Source organism: Leucopleurus acutus, assembly GCF_964270905.1.
Source record: "Leucopleurus acutus genome assembly, chromosome: 1".
Classification (NCBI taxonomy): Eukaryota; Metazoa; Chordata; class Mammalia; order Artiodactyla; family Delphinidae; genus Leucopleurus; species Leucopleurus acutus.
Window position 1 is genome coordinate 62,529,470 of NC_139142.1, and position 21,473 is coordinate 62,550,942.

The 21,473-nt window shown below is 37.7% G+C and overlaps 1 protein-coding gene and 1 pseudogene across 2 annotated transcripts in view; one reads left to right on the forward strand and one right to left on the reverse strand.

The window, feature by feature from the left end:
• RALGAPA1 (Ral GTPase activating protein catalytic subunit alpha 1) overlaps window positions 1–21,473 on the forward strand; it is a 220,419-nt gene continuing 198,946 nt past the window's right edge. The window contains exon 1 of the mRNA XM_082844727.1: window positions 1–514. Coding sequence (XP_082700853.1) covers window positions 409–514 — 106 coding nt within the window. The 5' untranslated portion in view covers window positions 1–408. The remainder of the gene's footprint in view (window positions 515–21,473) is intronic.
• Window positions 10,913–13,222, reverse strand: LOC309965275 (E3 ubiquitin-protein ligase RING1-like; annotated as a pseudogene). The gene is made up of 2 exons: window positions 13,145–13,222; window positions 10,913–12,621 (listed from the first exon to the last, which is right to left on the reverse strand). The product of its transcript is annotated as an E3 ubiquitin-protein ligase RING1-like (transcript).

The window sequence follows — 21,473 nt, forward strand, 5'->3', positions numbered from 1 at the left end:
TTTAACCTTAAGGGGGCCTCAGGGAGAGAGGAGTGGTGCCGCTGCCGCCGAGAGCCCCACCTCCGCGGCTCCGGGTCCTGGGTACCGGGCCCCGGCCTGTGGCGGCGAGCGGCAGCCGCGGCGGCGGCGAAGGCGGTCGACCCGCCTGGGTCTCCTTTGCTCCGTGTAGGGCTGGGAGAGGGAAGCCGCCATATTGGAGCCGGAGCCGAAGGTGCTTTGCAGCCGCCGCGCGAGGCGGGTGGAGGTGGCGGCACTGGCCTGGATCTGGGAGGAGTCGGCCGCGCCGGGGCCCGCACGGCTGGGGAGTGAATGAGCCGCTCACGCTAGTCTCCCTCCGCCCATTCCCTCCACTTTCCGCCGCCGGGACCGGGCCGGGAGGGGGCCGGAGTCGGCCGTGGCGGAGGCAGGATGTTCTCCAAGAAGCCGCACGGAGACGTGAAGAAGTCTACCCAGAAGGTGCTGGACACCAAGAAGGACGCGCTGACCCGCCTCAAGCACCTGCGCATTGTCATCGGTGAGGGGCGAGGGGTGGTGGCGCCTGGAGGCCTGGGTTGTCCGGCCTTCCCTCTCCTGGGAGCCCCTGGGGACTCTCCCTCCGCCCTGGCGCGATGCGGGAGTAGAGGGCGAGGCGTCGCCTCTGCAGAGACGCGGGAGGGCGGATAATTTGGGGAGGGGAACCCTTGGCAGTTGGCAAGCACTAGTCACACTAACACGGGTTTTTCTCATTTTGATTTAATAACCCGAACTCTTTTTTAAAAACACTTATTACTCTAAAGACTTAGATTATTTTTAGTCTTTCGGGAGACTTGGTGTTGCGGATAATGGTGTTTATAGGATATGTTTGTCAGATGACTACCGCCATCCCCACCCAAGTGAAATGAAAAAAAAAAAAATCTCAGACAATATAAGCCTTAATCTTTCAAGTTTTTTGGCTAAGGAGAGCAAAGAGGAAGCAGTTATACCTCTTTGGGAAATGGGTGGCTCCCAAAAAGCTTGTGGGAAAGAGACCCGCCCTTGTTAATGCACCTTGTTCATAATTACTATCATTTAGAGGTGGAACTATTATTAATTATAGAAAACAAGGTAGTTTATAGCTTCCTTTGCTTTTCGAGAATTATATAGAATTCTATTTTTAATTAAAATTTTCTTACCGTCTGTTGCCCTCTGTTTTGCTGGCCGACCAAACTGCTCTTTGAGTTGTGGATATGGTGTTAAAGGAATTTTTTGGACGCTTGGTCATTTCTCGGGCTGGTAAGGGCTGTAATAATACTTATGGAACAACTGGTCCCATACTTGGATCTTTTTAGATGAAATCTGAGGTGAAGAGGAAAGTTAGTTTGCCTTTGTTGATGCAGAGAGTTAATGGCAGAACTGAGTTTAGAACCCAGATGCCTGAATCCTAGTTGAGAGTTTATCATCTCAGGCTCTCTTCCTAAAGAATGTTCGTTTCGAAAAATGACGTTTATTCAGTGACATGTCTTTTATTTGAGGTGCATGTTTCTCTACTTATGGTTTACTCATACCAACAGGATAACACCAATACCTAACATTTGTATGGTACTTTACTGTTTACAGAATGACTTCACGTAAATTATAATTAATCCTCACAATAACTCTAGAGTTAGTTAAATTATTCTCCTCCATTTTTTACAAATGAGAAAGTTGAAGTTTGGGAATGTTAAGTGGTCATCCCGCTACTAGGAGGCAGAGCCAGAACTGGAACCCAGATTTCATGTCTCCAGTTTGATTTTTACTCTTTCTACATTGATGGCAGCAAATCTATATCACAAGTAAATTGTGTTTATTCCTGTGGAATAGTAAGAAAGCAGTTAAATCCAGTTTAGCAATGTAAAAAGATTTTTTTCAAGAAAATATAAATCTTCTAAATATAGTTGAGGTTGTCATCTTTTTATTTAAATTCTACTTGAGAGTTAAGCTGTTGAAGAAAAATTTGGCTAGGGGACTGAGACAGGGAAAGTTAATGTGTGGATGTAGGAGATTTATCACAGATAATGGCAGTTTGAAATTGAAGACTTAATGGAATTTGATACCTACTTGGGACAAACTGTAGGCTGGGTAATGGCAGAGCTATAAAGTTGAGTTCCAATAGAGTATTGACATTTCCTAAATTAACTGCCACAGTTCTTTAGTTATGGAATGGTTAAGAAATAGTTCATATATACTTCTTTGGCATAGAAGTTTTTTTTCCACCCTGGAGACGTGGTCTGAATTAAGAGGTCATACATATCAGATATTTTGTAGTGCCTAGATTTCTCAGTTTGAAAACAAAACAATAGTTTTTTTTTTTAAAAAAAAACCCTTTGCTTTTTAGAAATTTATTTTATTTATTTTTAGATGGAGCATATACTGTACATAAACATTTAAAATACCCTTATGAACCTTCAAATGGAGGACTTTGTGCTTTCAGATACTCCCTGCCCCGTGAGTGGAGGAGGTCCATACGGAGAGATTACTGCACTCATTTTAGAACAGTAATTCTCAACCAGGGACAATTTTGCTCCCCTGGGGACAGTGAGAATGTCTGGAGACACTTTCGGTTGTCACAATTGGAGAGAGGTGCTACTGGCATCTAGTGGGTAGCAGGTATGCTGCTAAACATCTTGAAACGCACAGGATAATCCCTCACAACAATATTCTAGCTTCAGATGTCAATGGTGCTGAGGTAAACCTTGTCAAAATATAGAACAAAAACAGTTGGACCTCCAAATCCTGCACTTGGTTCGAACATATTAATTAATTGAATAAAATATTCTGTATCTTTAAGTGGTTACAGTTACTTTGTTTGAAATACGATTAATGTGATTCCTAAGAAAATGAGTGGGAGAGAGTAGAATGGCAAAGACTGAAAGGTGTCTTCGAGTTCTCCCATTTTGCAGATGGGAGAGCCGCTTCAGATCCTTTTTGCAAGTTAAGTGCAGGTTTTACATAAAGTGAACACTGTGAGGAAACTAGTTTGCAGAATAATGGGGCATCGCCAATTACACAGGATTTTGACTTTTGTTTGGTCCCATCTAAACTGTATTTTTAACCTTTAAATGGAACTGCCATTCACCCAGGGTATTTATAGAATTCAGTGCATCCCAATATATGAGAACATAATTTAAACATCTGGTGTAAGCCTTTGTCCTGGCATGTGTTCTCACTAAAGGGCAATTCCAGATGAATTTATAGAACTTGGAGGATTTAGATTTAAATCTACTGTGTTTATTGATATTGCTGTGTGTTTGATTTTTAGGAACTGGAAGTTAGAATTATTAAAAAATAGAAATAAGGCCTTGTCTAGTTGCTGAAGTTTCATGTTGACCTCTCCCCCTGCCCCCTCTGTTTTTTGGTTTTTTTTTAACAATTAATGGCCTTAAGATAATGATAGTAAGTTAGCAGGTAACTTGGTATCTAACTAAATGGCTAACATAATTCTCGGCATGAAGTGGATATTGAGTAAATGTTATTGATAATTTTCTTGTATGGCAAGGTAACAGTTCAGTCTTCTCAACTTAAAAAAAAAAGATAAGCGCTTATTAGCTAATAAATATATTGATTATTGTTGGATCATTCTTTTTAGTAGCTTTATTGAGGTGTAATTGACAAAATAAATCACACATATTTAAAGCATATAATTGAATGCTTTTTCAAAAATTGAAGTACAGGTGATGTACAATATTATATAAGTTACAGGTATAAAATACAGTGATTCACAATTTTTAAAGGTTATACTCCATTTATAGTTATAAAATATTGGCTATATTCTCCATGTTGTACAATATATCCTTTTAGCTTATTTTATGCATAGTAGTTTGTACCTCTTAATCCCCTACCCCTATATTGCACCTCCCCCCTTCCCTCTCCCCGCTGGTGACTACTAGTTTGTTCTCTATATCTGTGAGGCTGCTGTTTTTGTTATATTCACTGTTTTCTTGTATTTTTTAGATTCCACATATAAGTGATATCATACAGTATTTGTCTTTCTTTGACTTATTTCACTTAGTGTAATACCCTCCAAGTCCACCCATGTTGCTACAAATGGCAATATTTCATTCTTTTTTGTGGCTAGGTAGCATTCCATTGTGTATATACACCAATATCTTCTTTATCCTATCATCCATTGATGAACACTTAGGTTGTTTCCATTGTAAATAATGCTGCTATGAACATTGGGGTAATTGAGTACATACATATACCTATACATATACATATTTTTGACATACATATACCTTGTGAAGCCGTCATGACAATCAAGATTAGGAACATAGACAATCAAGAAAATAAATATATCTGTAACCTCCCAAAGTTTCCTTTTGCCCTTTGTAATCCCTTCCTCTCACCCTTCCTTGCCTGCCATCCTACCCCTTCCCTGGGCAACCACTGATCTGCTCTCCTCTACATTAGTTTGTATTTTATATATATATGGAATTAACAGTATTTACTCTTTTTTGATTGGTTTCTTCTACTCAGCATACTTTGAAATTCCTCTGTTTGTTTTGTGGTGGTGTGTCTATAGTACTTTGCTCTTATTGCTGAGTAATATTCCATTGTATGGATATGTTATAATTTGATTATCCCATTCACATGTTGATGGACATGTGGGTTTTCAGTTTTGGACTATTCCGTATAAAACTGCTGTGAGATGTACGTGTTATATAGATATATGCTTTCTTTTCTCTTGGAATAAATACTTAGGAATGGCATGGATGGATCCTATGGCAGTTGTGTGTTTCTTTTTAGAAGCTGATATACTGTTTTTTGTATTTTTACCATTTTACATCCTTACAAGCAGTGTGTGAGAGTTCTAGTTCCTCCACAAATGCACCAACACCACTTGGTATGGTATTTCTTTCTCTTGTCAGCCACTATAATAAGTTATGTAGTGGATATAATTAGTGTTTCCCTGGTATCTAATAACATTGAGCTTCTTTTCATGTGCTTAATTTGCCATTGTATAACTTCTTTGATGAAATCAAGTTCAAATCTTTCACCTATTTTTAAATTGAGTTTTTTGCTTTCTTATTTAGTTTTGAAAATTCTGTATATATTCTGGATACAAGTACTTTATCAGATACATGATTTGCAAAGATTTTTTTTTCCCCCAGTCTTTGGATGTCTTTTAATTCTATCATTTTCTTAGAAGGAGTAGGAATTCTTAATTTTGATAAAGTCAATGTATCAAGTTTTTCTTTTATGGTTCATGCTTTTGGTGTTGTATCTGAAATCTTTGCCCAAAGTCAAGGTCACAAAAATTTTCTCCTATGTTTTCTTCTAGAGTTTTAAAATTTTAGGATCTATATTTAGGTCTGTGATCCATCTTGAGTGAACTCTGCAAATATGGTTTGAGGTATGGATTGAAGTTTATTTTTTTGCATATGGATATCCAAATTTTCCAGCACCATTTGTTGAAAATGACTGCCCTTTCTCCATTGAATTGCCTTTGTACTTTTTCCAAAACTCAGTTTTCTATATATGTATGGTTCTATTTTGGGACTCTGTTTTGTTCTGGTGATCTGTTTGTCTGTGTTGATGCCTGTACCACAGTGGCTTTTTTTGTTGTTGTTACCATAACTTGATAATAAATCTTGAAATTAGATGGTGTTGTCCCTCCAACTTTGTTCTTCTTTTTCAAAGGTTTGTGTTTTTTTGGAGTGGTGGGAGGGAGCTATGCCAGGTCCTTTACCTTCCTGTATGGGTTTTAAAATTAGCTTGTCAGTTTCTCATAAATAAATAAACAAACAAACAAATTCTTGCTGGGGTTTTGATCGGGATTGTGATGAATTTGTAGGTCACTTTGGGAAAAATTGACAATATTGAATTCTCTGACTCATGAACAAGGTATGTTTCTTCATTTTATATAGGGCTTCTTTAATTTCTCTAGCAGCATTTTATACTTTTTAATCTACAGGTCTTACACATCTTTTGTCACTTATCCCTAAATATTTTCTACTTTTGATACCATTGTAAATGATATCTTCATGACCATTTTTTAAAAAAATTTATTTTATTTATTTTATTTTTGGCTGCGTTGGGTTTTCGTTGCTGCATGCGGGCTTTTCTCTAGTTGTGGTGAGCGGGGGCCACTCTTCATTGTGGTACGTGGGCATCTCATTGAGGTGGCCTCTCTTGTTGCCGAGCACAGACTCTAGATGCGTGGGCTCAGTAGTTGTGGCTTGCGGGCTCTAGAACTCAGGCTCAGTAGTTGTGGCGCATGGGCTTAATTGCTCTGCGGCATGTGGGATCTTCCCAGACCAGGGATCGAATCCGTGTGCCCCGCACTTGCAGGCAGACTCTTAACCACTGCACCACCGGGGAAGCCCCTTCATGACTATTTCTGATTGCTAGTAAAAGGAAGTGCAGTTGATTTTCGTATATTGAGCTTGTATCCTGAAACCTTGCTAAACGCACTTACTAGTATTTTATAGATTTCATGGGATTTTTTGTTTTTTACATACATGATCTCATTGTCTGTGAATAAAGATGGTCTTGCTTCTTTTTAACCTGGATGCCTTTATATCTTTTTCTTGTCTTGAACTTATTGGAATCTCTAGCACAGTGTAGAATAGAAGTGGTGAGAGTGGACATCCTTGTCTTTTTCTTGATCTTGAGGGTAAAGTGATCAGTTTTTTACCATACAATATGATGTTAATTGTAGGTTTTTATAGATGCCCTTTGTCATGTTGAGAAAGTTTTATTCTCTTTCTAGTTTGCTGAGAGTTTTCATCAAGAATAGATATTAGATACGTCAAATGCTTTTTCTGTTTCTATTGAGGTTAACAGGTTTTTAAATTTTTTTTCATTCTCTTAATGTGATAAATTATAGTCATGAATTTTCAAGTGTTAAATCAACTCTGCAATCCTCTGCAAACCTAAGTTGATTGTGATATGTCATTTTTATATATTGTTGGATTTGATACTCTAAAACATTTGTAATTTTGTAATTATGTTTATGAGGGATATTGGTCTGTACTTTTCTTGTAATGTTTTTGCTTTTTTATAACAGGTAATGTTAGCCTCATAATATTAATTGAGAAGCATTCCTTTCTTTTCAGTTTTCTGGAATTGTTCATGTAAAATTAGTATCATTTTTTTTCCTTAAATGTTTGGTAGAATTCACCAGTGAAGCCATCTAGATATGGAGTTTTCTTTGAGGGAAGGTTTTTAACTACTTTAATAGAGGGCTGTTCAGGTTATCTGTTTCTTCTTGAGAGAACATTGGTAGTTTGTATCGTTCAAGGGATTTTCCGATTTCATATAAGTTGTCAAATTTATAGGTATAAAGTTGTTTATAATGCTCCGTTATTGTCCTTTGATAACTATAGAATCTGTGATGATGTCACCCCTCTTATTCCTAATTTGTCTTTCTTTCCTGATCACTCTGGCTGGAGGCTTATCTCTTTTATTGATTGTCTAGAAGGACCAGTTTGTGGCTTCATTGATTTTTCTCTGTTTTTCTGTTTTTATTTCATTGATTTCTGCTTTGGTCTTTATTATTCCCTTTTTCTGCTTAGTCTTAGTTTAATTTGCTCTTTTTGTAGCCTCTTAAAGTGTAAACTGAGGTTATTGATTTGAGACCTTTTTCTGTCTAATGTAGGCATTTGGTGATATAAATTTTCCCCTAAACAGCATCCCACAAATTATGGTATTTTGTATTTTCATTTACAGCTAGGTCCAAAATGTGTTCTAACTCCCCTTTTGATTTCTTCTTTGATCCATACAAGTGTGTTTTTTAGCTTCAAATATTGGTGGATTATCCTGATATCTTTCTGTTATTGATTTCTAATTTGATTTCATTATAGTCAGAAAACATGTTTTATGACTTGAATTCTTTAAAATTTATCGAAATTTGACAGTCAGGAATATGTTTTAACTTGATGGATGTTCCATATTCGCTTGAAAACAGTATACTGCTTTTGGTGGGTTGAGTGTTTGAAAAATGTCAGGATAAGTTGTTTGATAGTATTGTTCAGGTCTCCTATATCCTTGCTGAATTTGTCTCCTTGTTTTTACAAATTATTGATGGGGGGACTGAAATTTCTGACTGTAATTGGGGGTTTGTCTATTTCTTTTTGAGTTCTATCAGATTCTGCTTAATGTATTTTGAAGCTCTGTTATTAGGTGTCTAAACATTTAGGGTTATTATTTCCTCTTGATAAATTGAGTTCTTTAGCATTATGAAATGATATCTTTAACCTTGGTAATAGTCTTTGCTCTGGAATCTACTTTGATAGTAATATATAGACTTCTGCTTTCATTGACTAGTATATATTTTCTTGTCTTTTTAATCTATTTGTTTCTTTATATAAAGTGGATTTCTTGGTGGCAGTATATATTTGAGTCTTAATTTTTATTCTAATCTAAGAATCTCGGCCTTTGAATTGAGATGTTGGATGACTTTTTTTTCTTTGTCACTGTGCTGTTCATTATATCCCCAGAACTTATTTATCTTATAACTAAAAATTTATACCTTTTCACTCTCTTCACCCATTTTCCCCACCCCTACCTCCTGCCTCAACCACCATTCTGTTCTCTGTTTCTATGAGTTGGCTGTCTTTAAATTTCACATATAAACGAGATCATACAATATTTGTCTTTCTCTGTCTTATTTCACTTAGCATGATGCCCTCAAAGTCTACCTATGCTGTAGCAAATGACAGGATTTTCTTCTTTTTTTTTGACTGAATAATATTCCTTTGTATGGACATACACATGTCCATACAAATGAGTATATATCACATTTTCTTTATCCATTCATCTGTTGCCAGACACTTAGGTTGTTTCCATGTCTTGGCTGTTGTAAATAATGCTGCACTGAACATGGGAGTGCAGATATCTCTTCAAAGTAGTGGTTTCGTCTCCTTTGGGTATATACCCAGAAGTAGAATTGCTGGATCATGTGGTAGTTCTATTGTTAATTTTTAAAAAAATATTTATTTATTTATTTTTGGCTGTGTTGGGTCTTCAGTGCTGTGTGTGGGCTTTCTCTAGTTGCGGCAAGTGGGGGCTACTCTTCGTTGTGGTGCGTGGGCTTCTCATTGCGGTGGCTTCTCTTGTTGCAGAGCACAGGCTCTAGGCATGTGGGCTTCAGTAGTTGTGGTGCGTGGGCTCACTAGTTGTGGCTTGTGGGCTCTAGAGCGCAGGCTCAGTAGTTGTGGCATGTGGGCTTAGTTGCTCCGTGGCATGTGGGATCTCCCTGGACCAGGGATTGAACCTGTGTCCTCTGCATTGGCAGGTGGATTCTTAACCACTGCGTCACAAGGTAAGTTCCCCCCTTTTTTTTTTTTAACATTTTTTAAAATTTCTTGGCCACGCCGCCTGAGGTGGGATCTTAGTTTCCCAACCAGGGATCAAACCCATGCCCCCTGCAGTGGTAGCGTGGAGTCTTAACCACTGGACTGCCAGGAAAGTCCCTCTATTGTTAACTTTTTGAGGAACCTTTATACTATTTTTCATAGTGACTGCACAAATTTACATTTCCACACAACTGATTTTTGTATGTTGATTTTGTATTGTGTAATTGTACTGAATTCATTTATTAGTCTGATAGTTTTCTAGTGGAGTCTTTAGGGTTTTCTATATTATAAGATCATGTCATGTGCAAATAGAAACAGGTATAATTCTTCCTTTCAGATTTTGGTGGCTTTTATTTTTTCTTTTTCTTGCCTCTTTGGCCAAATTGCTCTGGCTAGGACTTCCAATACTGTGTTGAATAGGAGTGATGAGAGTGGGCACCTTGCTCTTTCAGCTTTTCACCATTGAATATGATGTTAGCTGTAGGCTTGTCATATATGACCTTTATTATGTGGCAGTACATTCCCTCTATACCCAGTTTGTTGAGAGTATTTATTATGAATGTGATGTTGAGTTTTTTTAAAATGCTTTTTCTGTATCTGTTGAGATGATCATATGACTTTTAACCTTCATTTTGTTAATCTGTGAATCACATTGGTTAATTTGTGATGTTTGAACCATTCTTGCATGCCTGGAATAAATCCCGCTTAATCATGGTTATGATCCTTTTAATATATTGTTGCGTTTGGTTTGCCAATGTTTTGTTAAGGATCTATGTTTTCCAGGTATATTGGCCTGTAACGTTCTTTTCTTTTCTTTTTTTTCTTTCTCTGTAGTGATTTTGTCTGGTTATGTTATCAGGGTAATGCCTGCTTTGCAAAATGAGTTTGGAAGTACTCCCTCTGTTTCCATTATATGGAAAAGAGTTTGAGAAGGATTGGTATGAATTCTTTAAATGTTTGGCAGAATTCACCAGTGAGGCCATCTGGTTCTGGACATTTCTTTGTTAGGAGGTTTTTGATTACTGATTTAGTCTCATTACTTGTAATTGTTCATTTCAGATTCAGACCAATAACTTGCCATTTAGATCTGGATGACATACATTTAAAGTCATTATTGATTTGTTTGAGTTTGATTTAAGTTTGTGTCTGTTATCTTGCTGTTTTCTATTTGGCTTATCTTTTCTTAGTTTTCTGTTTTCCCTTTTTTTATATTAGTTGAATACATTTATGATTTTTAAAAAATGTCTTTGTCTTATTAGCTATAATCTTTTATTTTAGTTGTTGTTATATGATTTATAGTATGATTTATATATCTTCAACTTCCCAGAGTCTACTTACTATTAAGTGATATTCTACCACTTCTTGTGTTGTGTAAGAACTTTACAGAGTGTACTTTAATTTCTCTTCCCAGCCTTTATACTTTTCTGGTCATACATTTACTTATATTGATACATGTTGTAAACCCTGTAATTGTTTTGTCTAAGCAAGCAGTTATCTTTTAGATACTTTTAAATAATGAGGAAAAAGATATATATTTACCCATGTGGTACCATTTTGAGCGCTCTTCATTCCTTTGCAGAGATAGATATTTCCAGCCAGCCAGCATCATTTTGTTTTTGTTGGAAGGATTTCCTTTAACATTTGTTTTGTAATGATGGTCTGCTGGTGATGGATTCCTTATGCTTTTGTTTATGTTAAAAAGTCTTCATTTTTCCTTCTTTTTTGAAAGATGTTTTGCTACGATTAGAATTCTTGGTTGATGGCTTTTTTCCTTTGTCCTTGAAAGATTTTACTCCACTGTTTTTTTGCTTGCATTGTTTCTGATAAGAAGTCTGCTGTTATCTTTTTTTTTTTTTTTTTTCCCCTCACCGAAGAGGAAAAAAAGCAAATTTGTTGTTGTTGGTAGAAGGGCATGAAGGGAAGGGCTCTTCACCCTTCCCAACATCTTGCATGGATGGGAGGTTGGGGGCAACAGAAAAGTCAGTAGATGGGGGCGCAGGCCCCACTCTGTACAATATAGAAGAATCTGATATAGATAATTGTATAAAAGCCACTCGTCCTCATTTGTGTCCTCTTGCTGGCTGGCCGGGCTGGGGGACTCTGGGGAACAAAGAAGCTGGGTGGTGGGCCAGGACTCAGGGACACCCCATGGTCCCCATCCTCTGGCTGTCCCCTTGCGGGGTTACTTTGGATCCTTGGTGAGGGCATAGCAGAGCTCCAGTGGTTGGGACACTTTCCAGAACTTCTCATTCAGCAGCTTCAGGGTCAGCGAGCCATTCAGTGTCATGAAAGCTCCACCCCCGGGGGCGATGTAGATGGTATACTGCTTTTCGCTGACACCATCCAGACTGGGCAAGGCAGGCTCTTCAGAGCAGTCACCTCCTCTGGCACCCCCACCCTCCCCGCCTCCCCCATCAGGTCCTCCAGCGTCAGAGGCGCCCCCTCTAGGCCCTCCTGGCTCCCCTGCCTCTTGCTGATGCCTCCGTTCGAGGGCAGTGCGCAGGGCCAAGTACTTGGAGAGATGGTCCATTGTGGCATTCCCAGTTGTCTTCACATACCTAGTTTGGCAGTATTCTCCCTTCTCCATGAGCAGGGGGTGGGGCCGGAACACCAGCTCAGTTTCTCCACCTGGCTCTGGGGGACTGGAAGCCCCAGGAGGGCTTGGTGGGGGGCAAGGTTCCTCCTCCCAGGGTCCCTCCCCGGTCACCAGAGTCTTCAGAACCGGCACCTACACCCACCCCACTAGTGCCACCTCCCTCTGTCCCTACACTGCTCCCCCGGCGCCTCCTCTGTGGGGTCGCTTGGGAGCAGGGCTTGGGGCACAGTCAGGGGCAGAGTCTGAGCTCACGTCCTCTCCACCCCCCTCTCCCTCCCCCGGTTCTCATTCCCCCTGACTTATTGTTGTGGTCTGATCTGACCCAGGCATCCGCCATCTCACATGCTGGGCCCTGTGCATGGCCTGCACGCGCAGCCCCTCCTCAGTGCTGGAGCTCAGCACCTGCTGGTTGTGCAGGTGGCTGAGGCGGATGAGCACCCTGTCTTGGTGGGCCTCATATTCCTCCCGGCTGGGGTAGATCTTAGAGATCAGAGCATCGAAGTTGGGGTCTGGCCGCAGAGACCGCTTGGATACCAGCTTCTTTCCGCAGGTAGGGCACTCCTTGTTCCCGCTGCGCAGGGCCGTGACAGTGCAATCAGAGCAGAATCGGTGGAGGCACTCCTTGGTTGTCATCGTATTCTTTAGCATGTCCAGGCAGATGGGGCACATGAGCTCTGAATGCAGCGACCGAGGGGAAACTGCAGTCTCTGTGCCATCCATGATGGCTTCCTGGAGGTGTCGATGAGTGGAAAGGCAGTGGGTGGGTTGGGGGGAAAGGGGTTTTAGAAACAAGTGGTCCATGAACTTGGAGTCTTGAGAAATACAGTGAGATATCAGAATCTGGGTACCTCACGTTGTCCACTTGAGGAAATTGGGAATTCTAAGAGTAGGAGCTTTGGAATAGGAGGATCTGAGATTTGGTGATAGGCCTAGGGATGGGCATGGCACAGATTTTCCATCTGTGGAAGACTTACTTGGTCAACAGAATTTCTTACAGTGCAGTCCTGGTACTACCTATATAAGAATCCTCTAGGATTCATGTTAAAAGTGAAGATTCTAGGGTCCCATCCCATTACTGTATCGCAATGTTACAGGTAGGGGCCAGCGGGAATTCCATTTTTAATAAACTCTGAAGGTGAGTCTTACATGCACTGACCTATCATGCGGAACTGAGGAGCGGGGAAGGTAATTTCAGCCTGTTTACTATCTTTCAAATGAAGATAGTAATACTTGCTCTACCTCTCTGGCACATCTGAGGGGTCCGGTGGAGCTCATACAGACTCAGTTCCCACGTTTTGCTTTCATTCTGGGCATTCGTCAGCGTCGTCATGGTGACCGGGCACAGACCCCCCCCACGAGGGCTCCACCGCCGGGGAGGAGGAGAGGTAGGCAGTCTCCAGCCGTCTGCGCTCCCACCACCACAACGCCTCTCCCGGTGCCCGGGCTCCCCGGCCGAGTTCACTCGGTCCGCAGCCACTGCTTAGACAGCAGCTCCCGCCACCGCCGCCGCCATGGCCCGGGCGCTGGGGCCCTAGGTCTGCTGTCATCTTTATCCTCTGTATGTGTGTGTGTGTATATATATATATTATATATATATATATATATATATATATATAATTTATATATATATAATTTATATATATATAAAATTAATTTTTTTGGATGCTTTTAAGATTTTCTCTTCATCATTGGTTTTGAGCAGTTTGATTATGATGTGCCATGGTGCAGTTTTCTCAATATTTCTTGCCATGGGGTTCATCAAGATTCTTAGATTTGTGGGTTTAGAGTTTTCATAAAGTTTGGAAAATTTTTGGACATTTTCCCCCAGTTTTTTTCCCCTCCCTACTTTTATTTATTTATTCTTTTATTTATTTCATTTATTAGTATATTAAAAAGTATTAATATCAGGTTCATATATTAGGAAGTATTATTAGTATATTGGAGGGACTCATAGCTTTTGGAAAAGAACTGATATTCTTTTCATTTTTTTAGATTCTTTCTTCTGTTTTATCTTGAGTAGTTCCTATTTCTACTCTTCAAATTCACTAGTCTCTTCTGCTACATGCAATCTGCCATTAATCCCACTAGTTTATTTTTCATCTCAGATGTAGTTTTTATCTAGTTCATTTTGTGTGTGTGTGTGTATAAAATTATATTGTCTGTATATCTTCTTAGCTTCTTGAACATGTGGAATACAAGTAAAATAACTTAATATCCTCTGCTCATTCTAACATCTCTATCTATTCTGGGTCAGTTCCATCAGTTGATTATTCTTCTCATCCTGGGTTGTTTTCTTGCCTCTTTGTATGCTGAGTAATCTTTGGATGTCTCATATTTGAATTTTACCTTCTTAGCTTCTGGATATTTTTGTATTCCTGTAAATTCTTGAGCTTTTTACTGGGATGCAGTTAAATTACTTGAAAACAGTTTAATCATTTCAGGTCTTGCTTTTAGGGTTTGTTGAGTGGATCCATCTAGGGATGATTATTACCTACTGTGAGGCAATACCTTCCTGAGTATTCTATTCAGTGCCCACAGGTATGAGGGATTTTTTGTAGCCCCACTCTTGGGAACAGGTGCTGTTCCCCAGCTTATGTGAGTATCTGGTACTGTTCTCTCATATTCTCTCACATAGTACTTTTTCCTGTCTTGGGAAGTTTCCTTGCAACTATTTATGATCATACTGAAAGAGAACCCTCTCCAGTCTTCGAGGATCTCACTGAATACAGCTCTCTCCTCTTTGGTGCTCTGTCCTGTGGCCTCTAATTACCTTGGTTTCCTTGCACTATCAGCTCATTTTCTCAACTCATGGATTCCACTGGCTCTACCTGGATTCCCTTTCCTCTCACCATGGGCTGGAAACTCTTAAGACATTAAACTGGAGTAGCTGAAGGTATACCTCGTTTGTTTCCCATATGTCAGAAATGACTTTCCTTATCTGATGTTCGTACCTGCTTGAAACAGACAAACAAAAGAACAAAAAAACCCCTGAAACATAAACAACAATTTTCAAGACACTGGACATCAGATGCTGATAATAAGAGGTTCTCTTAAATGAATGAGACTGAAAATTGGCTTCATACAAAGCAACTTGGCCCCCATATTTTTACTTTTTTACATTCAGAGAAGAAATTTATGATCAGTTGATTATTGATTATATCTGAAAAATATCTAATTGTTCTCCAATCTGAATATATTAATGTTTTCAGAAAGAAAATCAGATTAAAATATCTTAGAAAAATAAAAAATAAAATATCTTAGAAAAAAAATAACCTAGTGTTCATTAGGTATAAAAAGTAATGTATAAAAGAAACAAGTACCATATATGTTCATTAAGTAAATAACTTGAAAGTGGTATAGATTAACTTGGAACGGATATGCCTGGAAATCTGAAAATGTGTAGGAGTCATTGTGAAGTGTAAACTGCCTATAAAAATAAACTAACGATATTTGAATATGTTCTTAGGATTTGATGGGCAAAGTTAGCAAGTAATCCTATATACATGTCATTAGACTCTTTATATTCTTTAATTTGTATAAACTATAGTCTTTAATTTGACTCTTACTGATTTAAAAAATTAATTTGACTTCATTGAAATGTTTTATCTTTGTATTTATGAAGAAGTGATTTACTGAGCAGATTATTTACATAAACAATATTACTGATTAATTTGCTTAGTAAAACAAGCTGTTTCATAATATTGTAAGCCATTTTTGCATTAACGTTTCTTTCATTAAGGATTTTATTGCATCCAAAGAATTTTACATGGCTTATAGAACTGAATAAAATGTGGAATAGAACAATTAGTGATAAAACAAGCAACCGAAGAGCCATTACTTAAAGGTAACATTATCAGGTTCCAGAGATGAGCTGATTATAGCTGTAAGGCATTGAATTTGATTCTTAGATTTCCTGGCAGCCAAAGTGAAAAGAGAAACATGTTGGGTTACAAGTTTTCAGTGTCCTAGAAAAGAAAGCATACTTTTTTCTTTCTTTCTTTCTTTTTTTTTTTTTTGGTTAAAACATTGTTTTTTCTGGATTCTAAATTCAATCACAATTTGTATATATATGTATGTTCATATATTATTTAATGTGTCTTTTAGAAGGATCATGCAGTAGAAATAGATTTTGGAGAGAATAGAAAAATAGGCGATTAGTATGTTTGTTAGATCTATTCTTTCTAAGATCAAATGTCTACACAATCTAAATTGTTTTCATTCTTTCTTTTTTTTCTATTTGTGTAAATGGCATCGTCATCTCCAGGTTACTAAGACATGAAACTTGCATCTTTGACAATGTGGTAGAAAAAGAAAAATAAATTTACCTTAGTCACATTATCTTCTTCAACCTCTTGTTACCCCTCTCTGGTATTTTACATTTCAGTAATACTGAATGAGACATCACTTTCTGTGATGCCTGTGCTTTTGCTAATGTTATTTACTGTACTGTCATTAATAACCCATTTCTTTTAACCTTCTTATTAAGAAAGAAAGAATAAGGGAGGAAGGAAGGAGGAAGAAAGAAAGAAGTATCAACAACAAAATAATAATCCCACTTATTGGATTTCAAAACTGCAGTCTGGAGCTATAACTACTATAGAAAGGAAGTAGACTTTGTATGAACTCTAAATTGAAAACTTAATATGGTTTGGATGTGTGCATTAATGCGTTTTTAGAAAATACCACTATCCATTAATTATGGACCAACCATGAGTTAGGTATACTTCACGTAAGAGCAGTATTACATGAATATGAGTGATAATAAGAATTGTATTCTAGGAAGCCCGCTGGTGCAGTGAGAAAGTAGATCAGATGCTATTAAGAAGGCACCTAATACTATATTATGTAAGATGGCAATTGTATTAAAGAAAAAGCAGGGAAAGAAAATCATACTTATACCTGAAAGCCTTTACTCTTCCTTCAGTCTCAGGGGAAAATCTGTAGAGCTTTGGTGAAGTCTTCTCTTATCATCTGGTAGGTATAGGGACTTTTCCTACTTACTTCTAGTAATTTGGTTATTTATTACAGTGTAATTACTTATTTGCATGCCTGTATCTTAAGCCTTCCGGCGAGTAGAAGTATGTCTCTTCAACTTCATATCCCTAGACTCAGCATAGTGCCTGGCATATGAAAGGCGCTTAGTAAATATTATGTAGTTCATGAATGAATATATTAGGTATGAGGAGAGTGAAGTTGCTCTTCTGTGAGTAACTTCCTTTCAATTAAGAATGGTAGAAAAAACGTTTAAAGTCAGTATTCTGATCAGAAAGAATCCTTGGGTTACCTGAAGGACCTGTGCAAAAAAACTGGCTCAGAATCTAAAATCCGTCCTATGTGAAACAGAAGAACAAAGAAAAACAAAAAAATGGGACATTACATGAAAAATGTTTATGGCATTATGGCAGAGGTTATGAGATAATCTTCACCGTTACTGAAAGAAATCTTCATGACCCTTATATAACATCTAATTTTTTAAAAACTTATGTCTAGTGAGCACAACAGCATGTCATCTTTGAAGTATATACCACCCACTCCCCCCCCAATCTAACAGAATAAACTGACTTGTAGACAGACACAGAGGAGAAGGAGATGTGGAGATGGAACAGAATACTGAGTTTGTGGCTCTAATGTGTCACAGCAGCCACAGGAGGCTAATATAAATCTATTTGTATTTTGTCCTTTTGCTTTTCATATGAATTTGAGAATCAGCTTGTTAAATTCTGTGTATAATATTGTTAGGATTTTAAAAATTGTATTGCCTTGAATCTATAGGTTTAATTTAAAGGAGATTGACGTCTATAGTATATCTACAGTTGACCCTAGAACAGCGTGGGTGTTGGGGCACCAACCCTCCACACAGTTGAAAATCAACATGTAACTTATAGTCGGCCGTCCATATCGCTGCTTCTGCCTCCACAGATTCAACCAACTGTGGATTGTGTAGTGCTGTAGTATTTATTATTGAAAAAAATTCATGTATAAGTGGATTCGTGCGGTTCAAACCTGTCTTGTTCAAGGATCAGCTGTATTCTTCCTATCCCAAGGGGTCTCCATTTATTTAATTAGGCTTTCCTTAAAGGTTGTAAATAAAAAAATTTATATTTTTCTCTAAGAAAGATTTGCACATCTTTTTTATGGTCAAGAATAGGTACATTTAGGGACTTCCTTGGGGGTCCAGTGGTTAAGACTCTGTGCTTCCAATGCAGGGGACGCAGGTTCGATCCCTGGTCAGGGAACTAGGATCCCGCATGCTGTGCAGTGTGGGCCCCCCCCCAAAAAAAAACCAAAAAAGAATAGGTACATTTAAAAAGGATGTTAAATTTAAAAGGGATGACTTCTGTTTGCTGCAGAAGGAGCACATGTGACCACTTCATTAAATGGTGGTTTAGATAAAGATTAGGAGGAAAGAATGTTCATTTGGATAAAAACATTTATAGATCACTACTTTATATCTTATAACAGAATTTGTTCTACATTATTTTGATTCTTCAGTATAAAATGGAAGGCAAATTAAGCAAATATATTTGAAATATTGGGATAAGGAAGACAACTCTTAAAACTCACAGCAAAGTTAGAAATTGTCATGAAAATGATTGGTAAATTTGCCTTTATAAAACATTTTAAATTTCTAATAGTAAAATCCATCATTAACAGAGATAAAAGACGAACAGAACAAACGTTGCAAGAAACACTTGCAACGTTTAAAGAAGTTAATTTCCTTAATTTATGGACTGTCAAAAATTTATGAAATATGGAAAGAGATTCTCTCATACATTACTGGCTGAATCTAAATTAGAGGGCAGTTTGTTAACTGTCAAAAATTTAAATGTACATATGTATATGCTTTGAAACCAGCACTTCCATTTCTTAATATTTTTTCTTTTTTTTGATAAATTTATTTATTTTATTTTTGGCTGCGTTGGGTCTTTGTGCAGCCTTTCTCTAGTTGTGGTGAGCGGGGATTACTCTTCGTTGCAGTCCACAGGTTTCTCATTGCGGTGGCTTCTCTTGTTGCAGAGCATGGGCTCTAGGTGCGTGGGCTTCAGTAGTTGTGGCACTTGGGCTCAGTAGTTGTAGCTTGCAGGCTCTGGAGTGCAGGCTTAGTAGTTGTGGCACATGAGCTTAGTTGCTCCGCGGCATGTGGGATCTCGCTGGACCAGGGCTCGAACCCGTGTCCCCTGCATTGGCAGGCAGATTCTTAACCACTGCGCCACCAGGGAAGTCTCTCTTAGTATTTTTTCTAAGGAAGTAAGTGGATGAGTGTGTAGGATCACTGCAGTATTGTTTAGAATAGTGAAAAATTTGAACTAATCTAAATATTATTTGGGGGTTGATTTTAGAATTTAGGTATATTCCTTTAGTTGAACATTATGATTCTCAGGAATTGTTAGCATTCTAATAATTACTTAATAAATAATGGTTCCATCTCTTCATTATCTTTGGGAAGTTTTTAAAGAATAAACATTTTTATAGAAGCAGCTGTCATATATTGGAAATAAGAGTTAATATTTTTGAACATTTATATGTGACAGGTTCTGGACCAAGCATTTCACATGTGTTACCTGACTTAATTTTTTCAACAGACCAGTGTGGCAAATAGTAATTGATCCCCACGGAAACTTGAGTATTAAATGGCTCGTAAGCAGGGTGATATAGTGGGGAAAGTCATAATATCTGTGTTCTGATCTCAGCTGTATTATCTACTTAACACTTTATAGATACTTTGCCTGTCTGTAAAATTAAAATAGTAACATCTCAGGTATTATTGGAAGATTACATGAAAAAATGCATTTGAAGCACAGAATTTATGGAAGAATTTAAAACATTCAGATTTTAATTGGAACCTTAAAGGTGATAAAATTGAATCAGATATTATGACCTATTCAAAGTCAAGCAAAGTTTGTTTTTAAAAAATAGAGTACAAACCTCTGAATAACTTGATAATGGTCTAGATTCTGTACTTTATTTTCAGTCTTTAACCTATTAAAAATGGGTAAGTTAGAGAGAGACTTATTTAAAAGTTATATTTTGGGAAAGTAAAGAATTGAACGAATGAAAGGAAATGAAATTCATTGTTGGTATTTTATTTTGCATAAACATAAAGAAATCTTTAAATTGCATCGCTTAGCAAAATTATTCTTTGCTTCACCACCCCAAACTAAAGTAGCATAGCTAGTAAAAGGTGTATTTGTGTTACTAAAAATTTGTTGTCATTGTCTGAATTTTTTCAAATCAGTAGCTTCAAGGTTCCCAGTCTTGTTTTTTTTTTTTTTTTCCCCATCAGTTGTCCTTAGGGCCTTCTAGAGGCAAGTTGATTGTTACTGTAAGCTGCTTCTTGTAATCATGCCATCTCTTGTAAATTGTCTTTAAGAAAAATGATTATTCATCTTTGCTTCCATTTATTTCTTTGAAAATCTGAAAATTGTCTTTAAGAAAAATAAGTATTCATCTTTGCTTCTGTTTATTTCTTTAAAAATCTGAAAATAATAGATCTGAGCAACCATTTGAATAACTAACTATATATAGTGCTTTGCTAGGTTTTGGACAACTGCAAAGGAATAAAGAAGTTGATGGTACAGTAAGAGAGTCATGTCAAATATGAAACATGTTATGAGTGTTAAAGACAGAGGATCATATATAAATGGGAGGCCTTGGAGAAAGCTTCATGAAGCTGGGTCGTTTGAGGTGTACCTTGAAAGATTATTAGAATTTCAGTAGATAGAAGTAAAAGAAGAGCAGTTTGGGGGAAGGTAATGATAAGAGCACAGCTATGAATGCAGGAATGTTGAAGGCAGTGGTCTTCCAAGCTTTTAAAAAATAAAGATATCAGGCCTCACCCTAGAAATTACGATTTAATGGCAAGGTGAATAGAAAGGATTGAGTATGTGGGAGATAATGTGGGGAGATGATTTATGAGATTTGGTAACCAGGTTTTAATGAGAATTTAGGAAGTAGAGATTATGCCACTTCTCTGACTATATCATCCTACCTTTTGAAATCATGTTTTATTGGTGAATTCATTGCAGGAACAGATTTCTCACCTCCCGTACCAGTATCAAGGCTACTCAGTCTATACATCAAAAACTCTGCATCATTCCTTCCCAGTCAGTACTACTCTTACTCAAAATGTAGCCTGCAGACTGGTGCTAGTTTACCGGCTGTTTATTACAGGTCTGTAACATGTTAAGTGCAGAAATTGAGGTGTTGAGAAGCTTATCTCAATTTGATAATGCTGTGACATCCAATCGTGTGATTAAGGACTTGTCTCGTTGAATAGAGTATAGACCATTCTAGGTGCTTTTCACTTTATTTTCTAGTAATTTATTGTAAGCTTTGGTTTGTGTTGAATTGGAATTTAAAAAATTTAAAAAAACTGTCCCTTTATAGATAATTTGAGAAGCATGGTCTATACAGTGTTTAAAATTAACTTCTCCCATTCTAACTCATTCTGCTTTTATCCTCTGTTGTTTTAAAGTATATTTTCTTTTCCTAGTATAATAGTATTTACTTCCCCTTACTCATTTTAAAATATGCATATGTTTAACTGTTTTCAGTATTCAGAAGGATGCCTTTGAGTTTAG